Genomic DNA, 20747 nt, shown 5'->3' on the forward strand with positions numbered 1-20747 from the left:
TCTCATTTACACACAGCCAATGCAGCAGATACAGGAGTAGTTTATCTATTTTAATGCTTTTGTTTTTTCGTGATTTAAGATCTGCATATAGCACTATATAACTAGTATAGCATATGCCCCAAGGCTTTTTTATTGATTGAAGCTCTGCATATAGCACTACATAACTAGCATAGCATATGCCTCATGGCTTTTTTATTAATTGGAGAAGTATGTGCTATGACATATTCCCTGTGGCTTTTGTTTTGCTTTAGTAGGTTACACGTACTCTACAAACACACCAGGAAAGCTGTGTGGTATTTTCTCTCCACTTTGCTTTCAAACGTCCGTAGGTCATTTATGTTTTAATCTGTATGCCAGGGCACATGTAGAGGTAAATCTCCATGGATACTGGGCATTTCTCACTCTCTCTTACATTTGTCAACTTGTCTAGAAAGGTTGTCATGGTGAAAAATATTTCCTTGACAAAATCTGTGAGCACTGTGATGATGTCACTTGTTCCTGTCTTATGTAGAGTAGAGTCATTTCCTGTGCTTCCATCTCCATTGTGTGTTGATTCTTTTGCAGCGGCAAAACATTTTATTCGGCTTCTCTCTGTCACAGGCTCTGTTAAGCCCCTTTGTCTCGGATTGCAACAGGTTTACAGATTGGATTCAATGAGTGCAAGCTGCAGTGTGTACTGTCTGCTTTACGGGTGCTGTACATTCTTACTTCAGTTTAGTGGAATCCTTGAAAGGAGCATCGACTCCTTGTTCACAGTGAGGTAGACTGAAACAATTTGGGCTGCCTAACATATGACCCTTCAAAGTGAAGGATCATCAGCTAAAGGCCTTTTTCTGTAGTGGTGGTAGTGTAGATGTAACTGTTTGTCAGTGGTTATAGTGCTTGACACAGCAGCAGCGGTTTTATTTCCTGCAATGAAATTCAAGTGCTAGTAGCCTGGTGCGCCACTCGCAATAAGACTCTTCTGTTCCGAGTAATAGTGTTTGTATAGGGATAGGGAGTGTGTATGGAGAGCCCCGAAAACATCCACAGTCAATGATCGGTACTCTGGCATATGTTTTCAATAATTAATGGGAGCTGTTATTCCCAGCTCTTCCACCCACTCAGTGTGTGTTCAATTAAAAATGTGTTGCCATGAAAATCCAGCCGCTGCCTAGAGAGTGTGCCAGTGGTAATCACAGGGCAAGGCTTTCGCGTTGAATTACAGGCCTGCTTTTTCCAGGCAAAGGCTTGACCCTTTTACTCAACCTCTGAGGATGTCAATATTTAGCAGACTGGCACAGAATGCTGTAGATTATCGCTAAAGCAAGCATGAGAGAAACCTGAATTGCCCTGACATCCTATTCACCATTAAAATGCTTATGTAATGTCGTGAGAATATCCACAGAGAATAATCTCAGTGGAATCAAACTAGGTATTCTGTCTGGAACATGGAGAAGAGCCGATTCCTGTTATATTTCCCACGGATCTGTGTATGATGTAGACCTTCAAGTGCTTACCCGAGCTGTAAGGCTTATGGATTGCGAAAGCTAATTTTTTTTCCTATTTTTTTAACACTGGGGACTCTTTAAAAATTTCTCACCCGTTTATAGAACATATCCAGAGGGACAGCTGTTACCCTACCCCATGCAACATGCTGGCTTGGCAGGCAGTCGGCCTTCTTTACAGTCTCTCTCCCTCGCTTTCCTGCTCTCTCTCTCCCTGCTCTTTCTCCTCTTGTGTTCTTTCTCACTCCCTCCTCTCTTCTCACTCTCAGTTGTTCCTTCTCTCCTGTTCTTTGTCTCTATCTTCTCTCTGCTTTCTTTCTCCTTCCTCTCTCTCTTGCTCTTTGTCCCTCCTCTCGCCCGTTCTGCCTCCTCTTTCTAGTTCTGTCTCTCTTCCACTTTCTCTCTGCTTTCCTCTCCCTTTAACACTGTGCTTCTCTCAGGTCAGGCTCACCCTCAGCTCTCCAGTGTAATCTGATTGTAGGTTCCTGTAAGGAGAAGAAGATGAGCACCGCTAGGGAGGCAATTAATCTGCAGCAGCTCACATGCTAAAGCAGGACTGGGCACTGCAGCACTATCAGGCAGGGCTGTTACCGGGTAAACAAGCAGCTCGCTCCCAGGCTCACACTGTCTGTCCTGCTGCGGTGTGGCAGGAAAGAGGAAAGACCTTAAATAAAATTCAGCATAGCTTCTTGGCCAACGTCCACACAGACGTGAGAAGCCTAATCCGAGAGTGTAACCGCCGCTCAGAGTGCATGATCTTAGAAACATGAGATGGATGTACATGACAGAGAGGGAGGGAGCGTTTCTGTGTGGGGGCCCGAGGAGGCCCTCGTTTGCACATAGCAGGCAGCCTCTCCATGACCCTCCATTCATAACTCTGGCTGTCAGAGCATGTGGAGCAGGTCCCCCGTAATGCGTTCCATATTTAATGATGCAGAGGGGGAGGGAGATGCGAAGATGTGGGGCTAGCAGAGGTGGGTTAGACTGTTGAACAGGAGCAGTAGTTAGGGAAAAAGAACTCATTCCGAGGGTTTTATTTTTGTGGAACGCAACTGTTTTGAGCAAGGTAGCTGGATTTCCCTCGTGAACGTCTGCTACACGGATAGGCATTGTATACATTTCACATCCGCAGCTCGTATCGGTTATTTGGTCTCCGTTATCATGGTTAGTAATGTAGTCTGTGTGACATAGTCCATCTGGCCTTTCATACTGTCTCTCTATAGGCAGTCAGATAGATCAGCCGTAAGACGGCTGATCCGGTTTAACCTCTAACGCTCCAAGCAAGAACCATAGATTTGGGCTAATGCCATATTTTCATCATGTGTTTTTGTTTTTGTGTTTCTGTTTTTTTTTTTAGCATTTCCACGATGGACGGAAGGCACAGCAACACATCGAAAACTCCTGGAAACAACTGGAATCGGTGAGTATCCCGGCTAAGGAACAGCATTTGTTGTTTTTTTTAATAATCAGAACGCGCTGAAGTGGTATAGTAATGAAAGCAGACGCAGAGTTACGGATTATGCAGGTATCATATGCCTGTCTGCATAGAGCTTCGAATAAGAATTGTGAGCCAAAGAAATAATAGGATTAAATTCTTACAGGCTTCCTCCTAAGCCATTTCCTTAAAAGGAAACTACACAATAAGGGTATTTTGTTGTGCATGTTGATATTAATGTGATTGCTGCAAAACACACATTTTGATTGAGGGGGTCTTTACTTATGGAGCAGAATAGTTGACAGAGATGTTTGAATGACCTTTTGTAACCGGTCTGTCCAATGAAGCAAATGAAATCATGTAAATTGAGTTAACTGCCTCTAAAACTTCTATTACCTTCAAAGTACCTCTGTAAAGAACCAGGGCAGTAGTGTGGCTTAGTGGCTAGGGGACTTCACTCATATCTAGGGCATGGCTGGTTTCCCTGGGCAGGGTAACTGCTGTTCTTCCTTTGATAAAAGTGCTTACAATGTAAGCTACACTGTACAGCTGCATCTACTAAACATGTATTTCAGGAAGAAATAATACTGATGGTTTTGAATCAGATTTTCAACAGTTGGATTCACCATATAGACGTACTGGTCTGATTTGAGTTCTATGAGCGGGATTTGTTTTAAAAAACAATGTGTGTGGGAGGAGCTGGTTGTCTCCAGACAGAGGGTGTTGTTGAGTTCAGTACCTCAACCAAGTGTGCACCTCTGGTTTAGTCCCTACATTATTCAGTTATGAGAGGCCAGTCTATTCTCCAGAATAGCCGGTAACAGGTGACCAGACCCCCCCCCAAGACAAACTGAGGGCGGTGAGTCCCCTCGGGGCCTCGTTGCAAATTCTCTTCCATGTGCATCGGCGGGGGCGGCGAGGCAGAGCTCAGCTTTCCTGGTCCAGGCGGATCCATTACAGCGGCTGGGATGTTGGAAGGGAACCCTGCATGCCTGCCCCCTCAGCCTCGACAGCATCTGCATTTGGAGGGGGTGGAACGAGGGAGTGCAGGAATGAGGAAGTTACAGATGGAGGAATGGAAGGAGGGGCAGGACGTGTGGAGGAGTGCAGTCCCCCGGACAGGCACAGTGCTCCACGCCTCATCTCCAAATCCCCTGGAGAATAAGAGAAATGTCCCTGCCTTGCGTTTCTTCAGGCATTAACCGTTTGAATGATTTCATTGTGTGGGGAAGGGCCATGGGAAGCCGCAGCGCGCACGGATTATATAGGCACAGAACAAACGCTGTTTGTTCAGATGGTGTTCCACACAAAGATGTCCCTCTACTGTACATTCACAAACGGAGGCTGAACACTCCTCTGACTCCCTCATGGCTGGTGCTGTCTGCTGCTACATGGGGTTGTCCTTATTAGTGTTTCAGTCTAATGGGGGACGCTGTCGCTGAACCTTTCAATAAGATGAAAGGTTGATGAGCTTGATCGTGCTCCAGTTGAAACTGCATGAATGGATAATCTGTAATCATGTCCGCCAAGTAAGGAATTTAATACTTATTTTAAGTTTAAGTTCACTGTCTCCCCTGGGTAAATGATCTTAGTTAAAACATCCACTTAGGAAACGTTGTGCCAAAAGTAACATACAGACATCATTTTATCTTTATCTCCTTGACAACAATCACCCACTGAGGAATAATCTCTCTGCTCAGACTTGTGAATCTGAAACTTGAAGAGATCTGGTCTGGTTTTGGTTCTCTGTACAAATTTCAGTGTGTGCTCTTCTGAAAGAGTCAGGAAGCGTTCTCACAGCCCACACGTCTTTGTCCTTTCAGAGTAAGCGCAGGTTCGAGAGGGACTGCAAAGAGGCGGACAGGGCCCAACAGTACTTTGATAAGATGGACGCGGACATCAACGTGACGAAGGCAGACGTGGAGAAGGTGAGTAGCGAAGCCAGGGTCCGGGGAGTTCACCTCGTCCTGCACACAGCCTCCCACTGCCACATACAGCCTGGGACCGCTTCTCACGCCCCCCAGCCCCCCACCTTTCCAGTGTGGAAATGATTTTTAAAAGGGACTGAAAGTAGACACACTGAGACACCCGTGATGCCATTCTGAAGGTGATGATGTACAGGCCTCCCTAATCTGCTGTACAAATTTACAAGCTCCAGCAGGGTATTGTGGGTTTACAGGCCCATGCAGATGGAGTCAGTGTTTCCCCACAACACAATGCCGGCATTGTCACTGTGTCCCGCAAGCTTGCCAGTGTGTGCTCGGCCCAGCCCCGCAGTGACGGGGGTGACAGTGAGCCTCACTAATCTCCACAAACCCTTGTTCTGAAAGAAGGGCTCTTGGACCGAGCTCTGAAACGCCAGCTCCACATGGCAACAATCAGCAAAAGTCCCAGCTAATCGATAGATGATGTCTTAAGCAGTGCCCTGACAACCACCATGTGCATATCCTGTCTCAGTAGACACCTCCCTGTAAAGCTTATCCTATCCTGTTAACAATATACTGTGGTGTAGTATTGTGCCACCCCAAGTTTCCCTCAATGGCTTGTAGTGTCTGAGCGTTGTCATGTTTTGCATGTGACGTGCTGATCCTTGTGCCAGATCGTCACTTTCACCACTGGAGATCCCCAGTGGCTAATCCGTGTCTGCAGCGAAGGCGGAGCCTCCGAATTTACCCTGTAGTTTTACTGGAGACACACTCAGGCAGAATGTTTGACGTTAAGGTGAAGCAGGATGTATCTTAAACACCTTTTAGCTGTTGTAGTCCTTACCCGGATTTAATCAGGTCATTAAAGACTCACCTTAAACCATGTCCATTGCATTTAGCAGCAACCATTCACCTGCAGGGGTTTATGGCAAACAGGAGGCCCTTTCCACCAGCACCTAGATGTAATAGCTGGTGGATGGTTTAGATGCAATTATGATGCAAATACAGTTCTGAAAAAGGGCTCTTTCTTCCACTGTGGAAACACAGCCAGTGGGGCCACAATGCCTTTAGTGCAGGAATGCGAGTTCTGTAAGGAAGTGAGATAACAGCATTTCTCCCTCATTCAGTGCTGTGTTTCTCTAACACTCTGTTTGAATACAGAACAGATTCCCCCTCTGTGAGGGGAGACAGAAGCATCCCCTGAGGTGACTCAGACAGAGAGTGCCCAACGCCAGAAGCAAAACACTTTGCAAATCAATGCCAGCCTCCATTTTACATGTTCCACTGTAATAGCAGATTACAGGAAACCACTGTATCGGATGAGGTCTTTTCTTCTTTCCTTTTTTTTTTGCAAGTATGAACACCATTTGAGTACAGCTAAAAAATGCATCAGACCATGGTAGTCCTCTATATTTTATCGGTACTCCAAATACCCACAGCAGTCTTCTGTCTTATTCACTGAGTCTTTAAAATGTAGTGCTCATAATGATAGCCATTCAAAGAAAAAATAATCAGTCACTGAACCAAATTCAACTTCAAATTCACACAAAGTGTATACACATTTCAGAAACAGTGTTGAGTGCTAAAAAGTTTTGAAAAGCTGTAGTTGTCAGCTGAAACTAATGGGATTAAGGTTACCTAGGGTTTCTGGGTTTTAAAAACAAAACAGTCCTCACTGAACATTCATCTTCTCTGAAAAACACAGAACCCCTGTATATTCAGTTCTGTGTGAGTAGTACTTTACGATTTATTATTTACTGGACTGAACAAACCGTGGAGCTCAAATACCGACGTCAGGACTGTTTCCTCACTGTAACTCAAAAAGAACTGTGTACTTTTGTAAGATAAGTTAGCATATTTTACTAGTGTAAAGCCTTATGAGTATCTTAGAGTAGACAGTATTATTAGTTACAGTATTTTCATATGACACAGTAATATCGGGTTTCTTAAAATGTGTATCACATCAGTTACGGTTACAATGTCAGACTGTTGGATATGGAAGGTGTAGACCCTCCTCCAGTACCACATAGAGATTATCATGTCAATTGGAATGTTGGGTGCATAAACATTCTAAATCTCAGAGGGCAGTGGGGTTTTATAAACACAGGGCTAGCGTCTCACAGATTAGCCAGCTCATTCTCACATACAGTTACGCTCTCCAGCCACTTTCCACTGTCATGTGACCTCACACACTCTGAGATGGTACTAGGCTGCACAATGAAGGGCTTCTTCAGATCGTTAACGCACTAAGGGCTGATCCGACACATTGAAATGGGCCTTCAAGAGGCTGTGTGTTACACTCCACACTGTCTTTGTGTGTGTGTGTGTGTGTGTGTGTCTATACATAGAGCTGTGTGTGTGTGTGTGTGTGTGTGTGTGTGTGTGTGTGTGTGTGTCTATACATAGAGCTGTGTGTGTGTGTGTGTGTGTGTGACACAGAGAGCGTTTGTGTGTGATGTGGTGTGTGCATTGTTCTTGAATGGATAGCACTCATACTAGTCTGTCTTTGAGTACAATGGTGCCCATTAACCCTTGTCCGTATTAACAGTCATCTTCATGTAAAGGGGTTCTCCACCATGTAGGATTTGTGGGTGGAAGCTTCTTCGGTTCAATGTTAGCTGAGTGTTTGATAGTGAAACAGTCATGAAGGTACACAGGAGTCCTAGCTTTGTATTTGTGGTGGGTCACACAGTCCAGGTTTGAGAGATGTCCCCTGACAGTTCAGCATTACCCGCTCATGAAAGTACTCACTGAGTCTGACACTGCAGAGACAGCTGTGAGAAAGGCAGAGGATGAGGGTGTGGTTTGTAGTCACAGCTGATTTCAGCAGCATACCTCATGCATGGCACAGTGTTGGATAAATGAGAATACTGGCTTAGCTTAGAGTTGCACGTGTTGCACCAGTGACCGGGAGCTCACAGCAACACAACAGATGAAATTGGTAGATACTGAGAAAAAGCATTGGGCATCCCAGATTAAAAAAGAGGTATTTTTCCAGATCATCAGGTGTTATTTAGTCTTATAGTCTTATTTCGTTTGCGATAACGTACCTGTGAGTTTATTTAAGGGCCTTTGCAAAATGTTGGTTTGATTTTGCACAGGAGGAAAAAAGACTGCATTTCATTTGCTGTTCTGCAGTACCTTCGTGACAGAGAAACTGTTGGTTTTTCATAACTCCAGCATCTGCGCTTTTGCATCTGCATCAGTAATTCATCACGTTTCATTGCAGTTGTGTGCTGTAAAATGAGAACACTGCCATCACGTTACAGCCCTGGCGTAAAGTGGAAAACGTGAGCACTCTGCTCCTTTACTCCGACTGTGACTGCACTGAAGTGACTGAAGTCTGTGGCTTTAAAAGGTCCTTGTTGGCCTGTATTCCTCTGAAGTGCCCTCCCTTGCCCTTCTGCTGTCAGACTGTAAAAGTGTACATTTTTGTCGAGGGACCATTGGCACACAGAACAGAGCAGAGGGCCCAGAGAATGTGAACTGTTTTTCCAGGGCTGCTGAGGACATTTAAACCATGATGAATTTAATACAGGGCCACCATGTCCACCCAGCCCTGCCCCCACTCATAATCCTTATTTTTGGGGTTGCAGTCCAATGGGTGGGCCGGATCTCTTCAAAACATACTCCAAGAATGGAGGTGAAGAAGCGGAAAAGGGTTTATGAACGGAGTAAAATCCTGATTTATCTCCAGATAGTACACCAGATTATGGAGATACCGATTTACCTTGTTTACTGCTGCAGTGCTTCTGAAGTGTGTCAGAAGGTCAGTTTGGCCTCTGTCCACATTTGGTGTATTTACACGCAGAATTTGATTTATCTGAATTTCCAATATGTTGGTTAAAACGTTTTGATTCAGTATGCCGATAACCTAAGTGTTTGACCAATCTCAGGCATCACCACAAGTTTAACATTGATTCCTTTCCTTTTGTGTAAACAAGGAATGGGGAATGGGATTACTTCTGTTCTTAAGCACACACATAAGAATATGTGTGTACTTCATCCCATGATATCCAATGAGGGGAGAAGTAATTCAGAGTTACAGTGGGCACATGAGTGTTTTTGCTGGCTCCTAAATGGAGCAGTGTTAAACCCGTGTTGTGTTCCAAAAGAATTTGTATACTGTATTCAAAATGAGCTTGTAGAATCTGCTGATGAGAAGATTCTTTAACCACATGTGTTTTCTGAATAATAACCCCCCACCTACAAACCTCATACTAGTCACAGTCCTCCTGAGCTGATAGGGGATAAAGCAGTCACAGTAGGGGTCCTTTGTGGAGAGGAGTTGACTCAGGAGGAGAGGGGGAGTGAATCTCTGTTGATTCATGGTTTACCGTTAATGTACATTGTTAGGATACGACACAGCATGCCATAGCAACATGATAATAGGGACTGTCCCATAGCAGCTGTGGGTTTGAATCCTGTATGGTCAGTTTTCATTCTTTCAGAATCCCAACAACCAAGAGAGACCAGGGAATGTTGATTCAGCCCGTCGTTAGAACAGCAGTTGATATGATCTCATGTTTTCTTGTCCTGCTGTCTAGGATTCCCACAAATTGTCATCTGGTTTCACTTCAATCAGGGTTTATCACAGTACACATGCCCTCAGGTTTACAGTTATTTGTCCCATTGTGCTGTTGTTGTTGACCCTGTGTGGTGCGTATTTTGTGCTGTGTTCTTTGCTTGCTGTTTGATTTCTTGATTTCATTCACTGAAAAAGACAGGAATAATAACTCCCACACATTCTCATACATACTTCAGAAACACATCTCTTTTTAACCAGTTGTCTCATGCATATTTGTAGTTTATACCATGCATGCTTCCATAAAGATACCTACCCCTCTCCTAGTATTTTTGCTCAAGGACTTTTCAAGGCCAGGATCTGTCCGGGGACTGGACTAGCTCACCTACTAATTAATATTATGTAGTCCAAGACTAGGCCTGTGAAACCCCTTCCCAGTGCCCTGAAGCTAACTCCTCTATTTTTGTTTTCCGACATGCCTTGAAGCGATGTTCCCACAAGGTAGGTTCACGAAGCGTCTTTCATGTTTGTGGGGACCTGTTTTATCTGTTCAACGTGCACCCATAGTCACGCCACGGCCAGTTCACCACCAAAGACGGTCATCTGTTTGAACCTAATAGCATTTAAGCACTGCAGTCTGCCAGACAGGGAATTAACTCAGACTCCGCCAAGTTGCAGGAGTATCAACCTGGTACACAACCAGTGAAAAAAGAGCTTCAGCATCCCTTCCTGTTTCATCGCTTTGATGTTCTCGGTCTCATCATCTAGACACGACTTCATGTTCAGTAACGCTTTATGTCTGCAAACGCTGTTTTATGATCGGAGATCAATTATGAAAAGAACAGAATGATTTATGTTGACTGCCAAATATCTCAAATCTAAATATTTGAAGAAGAACACGATAGTTTATCGTAAATATGGTTACGTATTTAACGGTATCTATCACTTGTTTTGATAAGGACAAGGAACAAGCTTGGGAACCTCTGTAAGCACTGAGATACAATGAAATCAAATACAATGTGACAGTACTGTGTTCCCTTAAGTACCTGTCCGGATGAGCAGTCACACCAAACCTGTACTGGCTTGGGGGAAGCCGTGACTCATCTTTGGCCTTTAAACTCCCAGTGCCAGGGAGAACCTGTGTGTTGTTTACGAGGTCCGAGTCTGCCGTCTGGTCTGTGCGCATACTGTACGTGTTACACCTGTGTGTCACATGGTTCTGTCCTCATGCTCGTTTATCTGTGAAGCCTCTGCATGCCAGGTGCAGTCTCACCAGAGAAATTCCTGTGCTCTTACTCTTGAATGCCTTGCTTGACCTCTCTGGACAGCATTCGTGCCACTTGTGTGTCGTTGATTCAGTCCATTTTATTCATTCATTCATTCATTCATTCATTGATGCATTCATATTGTTTCTTCTTCTCTGGAGCACACCGCAAGCATGAAATTAGCATTCTCGTTCTCTGTGCCTGCCTCCACCCCTGATTTACTGACTTTGCACATTCCCTGTTGGGCAAGTATTAGTTACAGAAAACTGAATACTTAAAACCCAAAGTGGAAATTATACCGGTAATCACTGGTGTTTCCCTGTGATTTTGGTTTGCAGCTGATTTCTACTTAAACATACAGGCACATAAGCACATACATCCAGATGAGTGTGCAAGCAAGCACAAAAATTGTCTTATTAACACATTTCATAGTTGTAGGTATTAAAAATAGTAATTCCCAAGCAGGAAGAATCAAAGTTAATGTCTCATTCTTGATTGCTGTTAACCACCTGTGGAAATGTTTGGGTTTCCTGTGCCTAGTTGTGTAGAGCTCACGTCTTTGCAGGATTAATCAATTTCCTCTGCAAAGCCCAATGAGCTGGCAGGGGAGATGATCTGCAGATTCACAGACTCGCAGAAACTCAGGAAGCCATTGGCACCTGTCCGACACGCTTCTGATGGGGTTCCACTGCCCAGCCTGGGTAACATGCAGGGAAAGATTTATTCTAATTAAGCGCATTCCCATTACCTCCTGCTGCCGCTCACGCTCTCGATAGAGTGAGAGGGGGATCTTTCCTGCAGATCTACAGTCATAGGCAGCCGCTGAGGGGCAGTACCTGGGGGACCACACTGCAGTTTGCGTCATTAGTTGTACTTATCAATGGCCAGAATATGGCTGCAACATCTGCCATTTGACACATAAAGATCAGGAATTTCTTGGATAAAGATTTCATTTCACACTTTTATGATTTTGTGGAAGTCCCCAGGATTTTAGCTGTGAGCAGCAAACAGTTCCTTAGAAACCCATAGACACTTCCTTAGAAGCCTACAAACACTTCCGCAGTGGTGAGTTTGCCATGGTGAACCTGAAGTGTTTTTCTCTAAACAGGAAGCGAAGCGATAGAGATGCAAGGTGCTCTGGCTGCAGCTCGCTCTGGGGTTTTAAAGCTGGCAGGGAGCCAATGTGTGCCTCTGCCTGGTGGCCCTGCACTCTGTGGGGTTTTTGTGCCCTTCAGATAGTTTAGCCTGTATTGTGGCTCTCCTCGCCTTTCCTTGACCATAATCGCATGGTTTCCCGGCAGGCTCAGTGTTGTGTGACGTGAGGAGAATGATCAATGTGTTGCTGGCAGATACCTAATGCGTTTGTTTAGCTGAATTGCCTCCCTCCATGGTAGAGCCCTCCTCTTGCCTGTTGATTCAGGGGGCCGTTGTAATGGCACCAGAGCATCTCCTTCGCCTTCCTTTTCTTGCCAGTGTGGACGCTGAAAAAACAAATGCAGACCAGCGTTAATTTTTGAAAAGCATTCAGATGGCAGCGCTAAAACCTACCTAGTTTTCTCTCTGCATATGCAGTATGAAATTAATTTGGAAAATGGATTTGTCCTCGTTTGAGCAGGACTAATCAATATTGTGGAAATGACTGTGTGTGTGTGTGTGTGTGTGTGTGTGTGTGTGTGCGCGCCTGTTGGTTATATTTGTGTGTGTGAGAAGATAGTTCTGAACTGCATTGGGACGTGGAATCCTGAATGAAAAAGCATCCTCGGTCCGTCAGGAGGATCGGGGGAAGGAGGAGGTGGAGGAAGTGATCAAGGAGCTGTTTGCTGAACGCGCCTCCCTCCCCTAACCACTCTCTGCCTGCCCTGTCAGCTCCCCAGTCAGCTCCTTGCCCTGTTCCACTCTCACGCGACGCCTCGCCCTCGTTATTCTCTTTGCAGCCATTGGCCACCTGCTGACCGGTCTCCTCCACACTCCGAGCTCTGGCCCAGGCTGAAGGATGCGCCAGGCTGCGGTGCACTCCAGCGTGCAGTTGAGCCACGCTCACATTCGTTTTGTACATTTTGCTTTTGCGTTCCGCTGCGCTCGATCAACACGCCCGGATGTGAGGCTTTGTGGACAAGTGTGTGGTCAAGGACTCGGCAGCATGTGTGCCACATGCCTTTACAGGAACACCCCCCCCCCCATTTAAGAAATGATTCATAAGTCACTGGGCTGCTGCTCATTTTCAAACAAACCATACACCAAGCAGGGAATATAAATAATAAGCAGATGTTTGGCTGAAGTTCTTTGTGGGTGCAGATGAACAGGGTGTGGAGGTGGGGCAGGTGAACCAGCTCCACTAACATCTTGCTGGTAAAGTTCTTCAGGCAGCAGTGAGGCAGCTGGGCAGTAATGCTCTGCCTCCTTACAGACCACATCACTGCTGTATGAATGAGTTATGAGTGAATGCTAATAAATAACTAAAACCATTGCTCAGAGAGGGCCCCTCACCATGTCGACCAAAGTCAGTGTTGACAGAAAACACTGTAAAGTTCAGTGAACCAGGGAGAGAAAAAAGCGTGATACTAAAAGGCTGTCGCCTCCCCGGTTCAGATATTGTGCTGCTCGGAGCACATCGGACATGTGAGGGTTAAGCGCAGCTCTGTATGTCTGTCACCTGGGTGTTATTAATGCTGCTCTGCTCCGCGCGCACTCGTGCTGTTCTCAGCATGCTCTGTTCACAGGCGCTCGTCCCTGGAGGCTTGCTGAGCATAAGCTCGCACTGGCAGAGGGGCGAGCAAGGTGGGGAGGTCATTTTTGCAAAAGTGGTGTTGTTGTTTAGTTACCCGATTGTTAAGGCTCTCAGTAAGACTTTTTGTCATTTTTACAGTTCTTCCCAGTAATTACGAGCAAAATTTTTGGAAATCTGTGATGTGAGTAGCATGACTGCCCTGTTCTCCTATTTAATGAGTCTGAATTAGAGGGCCTACCTTCACATCTTCCATGTAGACATTTCATACCTAGTAATGGTTAGATGAATGTAACTTTCCAGGAAATTTAAAATGAAATATTAAAAAAAAAACTTGACTAATTAATCCACAATATGAGCTAGTCCAGTGTTTCTCAGTCCTACTCCTGGAGGCCCCCTATCCTGCATATCTTCTATCTATCCTTGCTGCTTGATTAAATCAGGTGTGCTCAACTAATCAAAAGTGCCACTGATGAGTTCAATCAGGTAGGTAGAGCAAGGGTAGATTGAAGATATGCAGGACAGTGGGCCTCCAGGAGTAGGATTGAGAAACACTGAGCTAGTCAATTGCTGCAGCCCCACTGATGTGTAGAGTGTGTAGCTACTTCTGTGTACACCTATTCATGGCTTTTTATATGCTTTCACTATTATATTTTCACACTCTTAACCTATTTTATCCACAGCAGTGTTCCATTGAACCACAGCCAGCAATGTGAATGTTCAATGCTGGAACCACTAACCTATTTTAGAATTTATATTTCCTAAGATGTTAAGACTTAAGTTGCATATTTTTGAACTTAACGGAAGCATCTTAGCCAAAACCAAGATATAAGGTGTGTGTGTGTGCGTGTGTGTGTGCGCGTGTGTGCGTGTATGTGTCTGTGCATGTGTCTGTGATGGTATTAAGAATAAGAATAACATATTCTCTTCAGGGGCAACTTTAATCAGTAGTTGTTAGTGTAATCATTAGTAACATGGCATTAGAAGTACCCAGCACTGCTGTTTCCTGTTGGCATGTTGGCAGTTGGGGCCAGTTTTGGATTGGGGCGCTAAGACTCAGCATGGCTTCACCGTAGTGCTGCACTCTCAGAGTGCATCCTCAGTTCAGTGGAGGCTGTCTAATGTGGAACTTGGACAGGTTAGCCACTGCCTCGACGGTCACGTCACCCTCCTCGGCCCATGTGTCTGGCCCCTTGCTTGGCCTTCCTGTTAGAAATATGGGGGAAGCACTTGAGAAATAGAGGGAACAAAACGTCTGGCAGTAGAACTGTTCCCTCACCTCCGGTCTCAGGTTTACACAGCCATTTGTACTGCCAGTCGGCCAAGTGTCATCGATGAGCAGTCTATGTACTAATGGAAATTTGTGGAGGATCATTACTGAACTCGCAACAAATCAGCGAGCAACCTTTGTTCTCACGTATTTGTCTGACAAAGAAAGGGGAGCTCATGCACAGACCGTGACTTTATCAGAGGTGCTGATGCAGAGGAGTGATTGGCTGCGAGACAAATGCTGTCGGGCACTCTGACTGAGGACAAAACATTCCCTTTTTGGCAGTTTACAGATCACAAATGGCATTTTAGAGGGGACTGCCTTTTTTATGAGGATTGAAGCATCCGATATTCTAGCAATGATGATATGCAAAGGTCAATACCACCATACCCCACTTCAAAGCAAAAAATGCTATATTGAATACAGATTGGTATAGATGGTGTTCAAAGAGGTCAATGATGGCAATGTTTCAAAACCACCTGTGCATTACAGGCTAGTATTGCTGGGAGAATGTTTTTTTTCTCTTTTTTTTGCAGAAGTGTTAGCAATGCTGTCTCAATTAAAATTGCATTGCATTACACTTTCACACATACAAAAATTTTCCACAAAAAACAGTAAGCGGGTCACAGTATGTGAAAGGTGTCTCAAAGAAGCAACTCAATAGTGCTAATGTACACAACATGGCTACCCCTTAGCTACTCTACCCCAGACTAATGCAGGTTATTGTCATTCAGAGACAGTCTGCAGGGACCTGTATACAGAAGCATTTTTGTATTAAATGCCTGTTTTACTGTTTGCATTCTAACAGATGCCAGTTATTTCTCAGGATGAAAAGCACGCCTGGATGTCTCATCTCCTACCTCCCTTGTCTGGCATTCATTTCACTCGCCCTCATTAAGGAATGTCTTTGCCTGCTGTGCTTTGCCTACAGGCCAGCACCTGGTGGTGTGTTTGTGTTGTGCGGGGGCAGCCTTGGTTGTGGGAGTAAGCGTGTCGTCTTCTGTGGTTTGTGTGTGTTAACCCCCCCTCCTTGTCGCCCCTCTATCCCGTCAGGCACGGCAGCAGGCACAGATGAGGCACCAGATGGCCTCAGACAGCAAGAGCGAGTATGCCAACTACCTGCAGAAGTTCAACCAGGAACAGAATGAGCATTACTATACTCTCATACCGCACATCTTCCAGGTAATACTACACCCTCATACCATGCACCATGTCGGAAACACCACAGGTAATGCCACACTGTCAAACCACACATCACCCTGGTAATGCCACACCTTAGTATGACACATTAAGTGGGTATTACCACACTCTTATATGGGTAATACCACACTCTTATACCACACATCATCAACATAAGTGTGACATGCAGTATGGATGGAGTGCATTATATGCCTTACAGATTATAAAGATCATACAGAAATTGTATAGTGGTGCATGTGTTCGTGTGTGTTCATGTGATCTCACCGTATACAAGTGGGATCACCAGTGCGAATGTGGTTTGGACAGGTGATATTGCAGTGTCCTTCTAGAATTCAATGGTATAGAGTTGATGGATTCCGTTGACATCATTTCGTGACCTTTGAAGAGAATCCAAGAGATGGAGGAGAAGCGAATTGAGAGGGTGGGGCAGTCCATGAAGACATTTGCGGAGGTGGACCGGAGCGTTCTGCCCATCGTGGGAAAATGCCTGGATGGCATGACGAAGGCAGCAGAATCCATCGAGCCCAAGAGTGTGAGTAGAGCCTGACCGTAGTCATTGGCTTTGCGCATTTAAAAGGAGGCCATTAATTAGCATGCTGTGTTGCACAGTGTGGTGACAGCCCTCTGTCACACAGTAAAACATTGAAGTTGTGATTAATAGCTGCTGACAAGGTTGCTTGATATGATTAAAGATTTGATTTAATTCCATAGAATTAAACTAAAGTGTTCAGAAATGTTTTTTCCATGACTCAACATGGTTCTCTCAGTTTTATCCGATTTCACAGAAAATGCCCAATGAACTGTCTCATCGCCGACCTTATTCTGTTCCTGTATAAGATTCATTTCTGGACAGAAAGCCTGAAAAAATTCATTTAATGACAGGAATCAACCTTGCTTTAATTCCACCCTCATGGTTAAATCAAAGCGCAGATGTGTCTCTGTGGCGTTTGACGAGCTGCGTTCCACAGAGCCAGACCAGGGCAATCTGAAAAGCAGATGAATTATGCACATGGTCTAAAGGCTGAGTCTGTCACCCTCGCGGAGGGACGTTTCTCTTCCAAGGCATTAGAAGTGTTGCTAGGAAAACTCCCACGCAGATCGTCTTAGAAGATTCAGGTGCAGGCCATCTCCTCTGTTTCCTCCAAGGAGCTGCAAGCACAGAGAGCACATTGAGACGTGGGAAACTCGATCAGCAAAACATCCACTGCCACTCGTAGCATTATGGCCAACAGCTCCATGCAGTGCTCACTGCTCACATTCATACATAGTGTTGAAGTCTATGAGAGCAATTCAGCACATACTCAATGTCTTAGTGAAAGTGTCTCTAGGAGCAATTCAACACATAATCAATGACTTAGTAACAGTGTCTCTAGGGATAGTTCATCACATATTCAATGACTTAGTAACAGTGTCTATAGGAGAAATCCAACACATACTCAAAGACACAGAAGAAGTATCCCAGCTGCCACTACTCATCTCCTCTGTTCAAGTAGCATGCGTGGGTCTGGTCTGGTTTCTCATTTCACATCAGCTTCCAGAGTAATTCACTAGAAAAGAGAAATTAAAGGCTATGGTTTCAGTCCAAGCCTGGCCAACACAATGAACCAACAGCTTTAAAAGTCTTCAGGGGAACAAAGTACATCAGAGATACTTCATTATTTCCTTTTTTTAAAAGCTTGAGATCAAGGCCATTAACAATCAGACTTTGTTAATATTTTTTGCTTTTATCGCTTTTTACTGAACATAAAGATATATCTATAAGGGAACAGCATGTAGTAAAGACCCCTCTTACACTCATATATACGTCGATCCAGGGAAGAGATTCAGCTGTTCATATAATCACTGAATTCAGTAAAATAAAGTTAATAAAAATTCTAACACTTGATCAAATGTTAAATCACAACCTCATGTATGTCCTCAGATAATGTTCACCTGCATGTAGTGTGTTCGAAGTAAACGTCACCATTTTTCTTTGTATATGCAGGTGATATGCAAACTCTTTATGAAACAGAATAATGAAAAGTGAATAGAAAACAGGAACAGCATTGCATCCACACATACAATCGGCTCTATGACAATTGAAACACTTTAATTCCTCTTCTTTACAAAGGATTGAATGCACCCCTGTTTTCAGCTTGGCCTTAAAAGAGAAAGACACCCATTATGATTAAGCTGTGTCATAATTGTTTAGGATGTAGAAAATGAAAGGTAGGCAGAAGTCAAAATGTATTTGCAGTCCTGTAATATTGAGGACATTGTGTTAAAACTGGAAAGGTGTGCATTCTGCCACCATCGAAATTCTCTGTAAATTCCATCCACCAATTACAGTTTCATTCACTGACAGAGACAGTGCTCAGTCTTCTTGATCTCTCCCTTAGTTTGCTTTGCACCCAGTATTGAAGGACAAATATCACAAGCTGGGGTACACAGGATGATCACAATGCTGCTTATAGACCATATTTAGCCACATTTAAAGGTGCGTTATAGGGCCTCTTCAAAATGGGTTTCCTTCTGATTTAAGGATGCGTTGCATTTTACCGGTGCGTACACAACATGATCCATTTATCCAAAGCTGAAATAAACTAATCAGCAGTATTTATAATGCCTGTCTCACACACCTTTGGCCCCGTATGTGCAGAGTGTAAACACTGGAGGCAGGCGTTCCAGGGGACGGCTGTGTGTGGATGAGGCAAAGGCTGAGACTGCCAGGTCTGCTGGTGCGAAGCTCCCATCAGCTCCAACTGGGGGGAAAACTAATTAATTAATGTGTTTCTTTTTCAACTGGGCCCCTTAATCCAACTGCTGCTTAGGCTGTGTGCTGTGTGAGAGTTTTGCCAGAAGTAACAAAATGGTATATCTTCAAGCAGGGTATGTAGAGACTGTTTAAACGTTGGCAGTAGAAGCTAGTCTTTACTGGTATTTCCAGCAAGCCACTGCAAACTTTGAAGCAAATGGCTGCTTTATGATTTAGCAAGCTATGAGGGCATATCACAGCTGGCTGATGAGATGATGAATCAAAGATAAAATATCCAATACTGGAATCAACACAGGGACAGATATTTCTTTAAAAACCAGCTGTTTGGCTCAGATTTTTTTACAGGTTGCCTTTTTGCCCTGTTGCATTTTCTCTTTTTTGAAAGAATTTTGGTACCTCTCCCCCTCACCTGATTTTGGGCCTGGAGCGAGTGCTGGTATGAAGAAGTGAATGATTTCATTGCGCATTTGAGTGCTCTGGGCCTGCGTGCTTTTCTGCTTTGGCCAGCTCTTCAGTAATGAGTTTTACTTCGCAGTGCCTCACGTCTGTCCGTAGCCAGGCTCAGTCCTTCACCCCTTGTCTTCTCTCTGCTGGTATTGATACAGCTTTGTGATTTGATTTACGAGCTGCTCTCTTTTCCTCTGGTGCTTTTGATTGGGTTTGGACCTCTGTAGACTTTTTGTCCTTTGGGTTTGTGACAGATTGAAATTTTTTTTAGCCACATGCACACTTGCCTTCCCACCATATTGATTTCCTAAGGTAATGCTAAAATGTAATGCTTCTTAGCCTCTGTTATATCTACCTCATAATTGTTTTCAATTTTGCGGGAAAAAACACAGTTTGCTGAAAGAGTTGAAGGTGAAGTGCAATACAGGGAACTAATCCGTGCCTCCTGCTGCCTCCCCAACAGGACTCACAGCAGGTTATAGAAACGTACAAGTCTGGCTTCGAACCCCCTGGTGACGTGGAGTTCGAAGACTATGGCCAAGCGATGAAGAGGACCGTCTCAGAGTCAAGCCTCTCCAACTCCAAGGGGGAGGGCAAGCCAGACAAGCCCAGCAGCAAGAGCAAGGGCAAGCTGTGGCCTTTTATCAAGAAGAATAAGGTAAAGATGCCGTGCTCCACCCCTCGGTGCGCACACCATATCCAAACAAGGCAGACCACTACACACGCTTGCCCCAGAGTAGTACTGCCTAGCAGGACCTAGCTTAGGTGTTCTAGAGCAGCTTTGTGACATCACTTCCTGTACCCTTGCAGAAATGTCATATAGGACAGGCCAATTCATTATGAAATCCAAAGGTATATGGTTCACATTTTGTAATGAATTGGCTTGTCATAACAGGAGTGCGCATTGTTTTCTCATACATATTACAGCAATATGTGAGTCCTCTGTTCCATTTTTTATTGTTGTTAATGTTGCTGTTATGTTTTTGTTTGTCTTTTGTGTTTTTATTTGTGTCTGTTAGATACAAGTATAGCTGCCATTGTGTTATTATTGTTGATATTATTATGAGTATTGTTACTTCCTTTTGTCACTGTTTTCTTTTTCCATTTGCCATTGGTCATTTTGTGTTATGAACCACCCCTCTAACGCACTAACGCAACACTCGAGTTCCACCGCCATTCACCAAAAAAAAAAATCGAGAATAATTCCTCCCCGGTCCTTGTGGTACCCTTCTTTGCTGCATCCGACCATCTCCTGTAATAACCGTTTGCCCCCTCTTCGTGATCTGCCTGGAATGGCTTCTCAAAATTCCCTGCTACTGTATTGCTCCGCTGTCCACCATCGGTCACTGGGGAAGGGTTTGAACTTTCAGACGTATGTATCCTCACTGCGAAGAGTGCTGTGGTCTTCACACTCAAGCATGTGGCTGTGCGTTTTGCACCATGGCAGTGCAGTACAAATTTGTAAGTCTGGTTTCCTGGCGTTACAGGAAACACAACCCATCCAATATGTGTATCACACATCCTGTACATCTCGTGTGTTATGTGTTGTCACTTCTATCAGTACAAAAGGGTCTGTAGATCAAGCTTTAGTTTATGAACAACACAGTCTAAGGGAAGAATTACACACCGTAATTTTTGACAAGGTGCCATCAGAGGTGTTGACTGACGCAGACATTGTGCATTAGTGTTCCACGTGTGAAAGGGTATTGCAGA

The 20747-nt window shown here is 44.5% G+C and overlaps 1 protein-coding gene across 6 annotated transcripts in view; it reads left to right on the plus strand.

Moving 5' to 3' along the window:
- Positions 1-20747, plus strand: part of LOC118778003 (formin-binding protein 1) — an 87176-nt gene that overhangs the window by 46130 nt on the left and 20299 nt on the right. For 3 of the 6 annotated variants that reach the window (XM_036529298.1, XM_036529296.1, XM_036529297.1), the window contains exons 5-10: positions 2845-2907; positions 4746-4850; positions 9859-9873; positions 15686-15814; positions 16218-16364; positions 19498-19692. In XM_036529298.1, coding sequence (XP_036385191.1) covers positions 2845-2907; positions 4746-4850; positions 9859-9873; positions 15686-15814; positions 16218-16364; positions 19498-19692 — 654 coding nt within the window. The remainder of the gene's footprint in view (positions 1-2844; positions 2908-4745; positions 4851-9858; positions 9874-15685; positions 15815-16217; positions 16365-19497; positions 19693-20747) is intronic. The other 3 variants (XM_036529300.1, XM_036529301.1, XM_036529302.1) reach the window with 1 other exon arrangement.

This window comes from Megalops cyprinoides, chromosome 5 (assembly GCF_013368585.1).
Source record: "Megalops cyprinoides isolate fMegCyp1 chromosome 5, fMegCyp1.pri, whole genome shotgun sequence".
NCBI lineage: Eukaryota > Metazoa > Chordata > Actinopteri > Elopiformes > Megalopidae > Megalops > Megalops cyprinoides.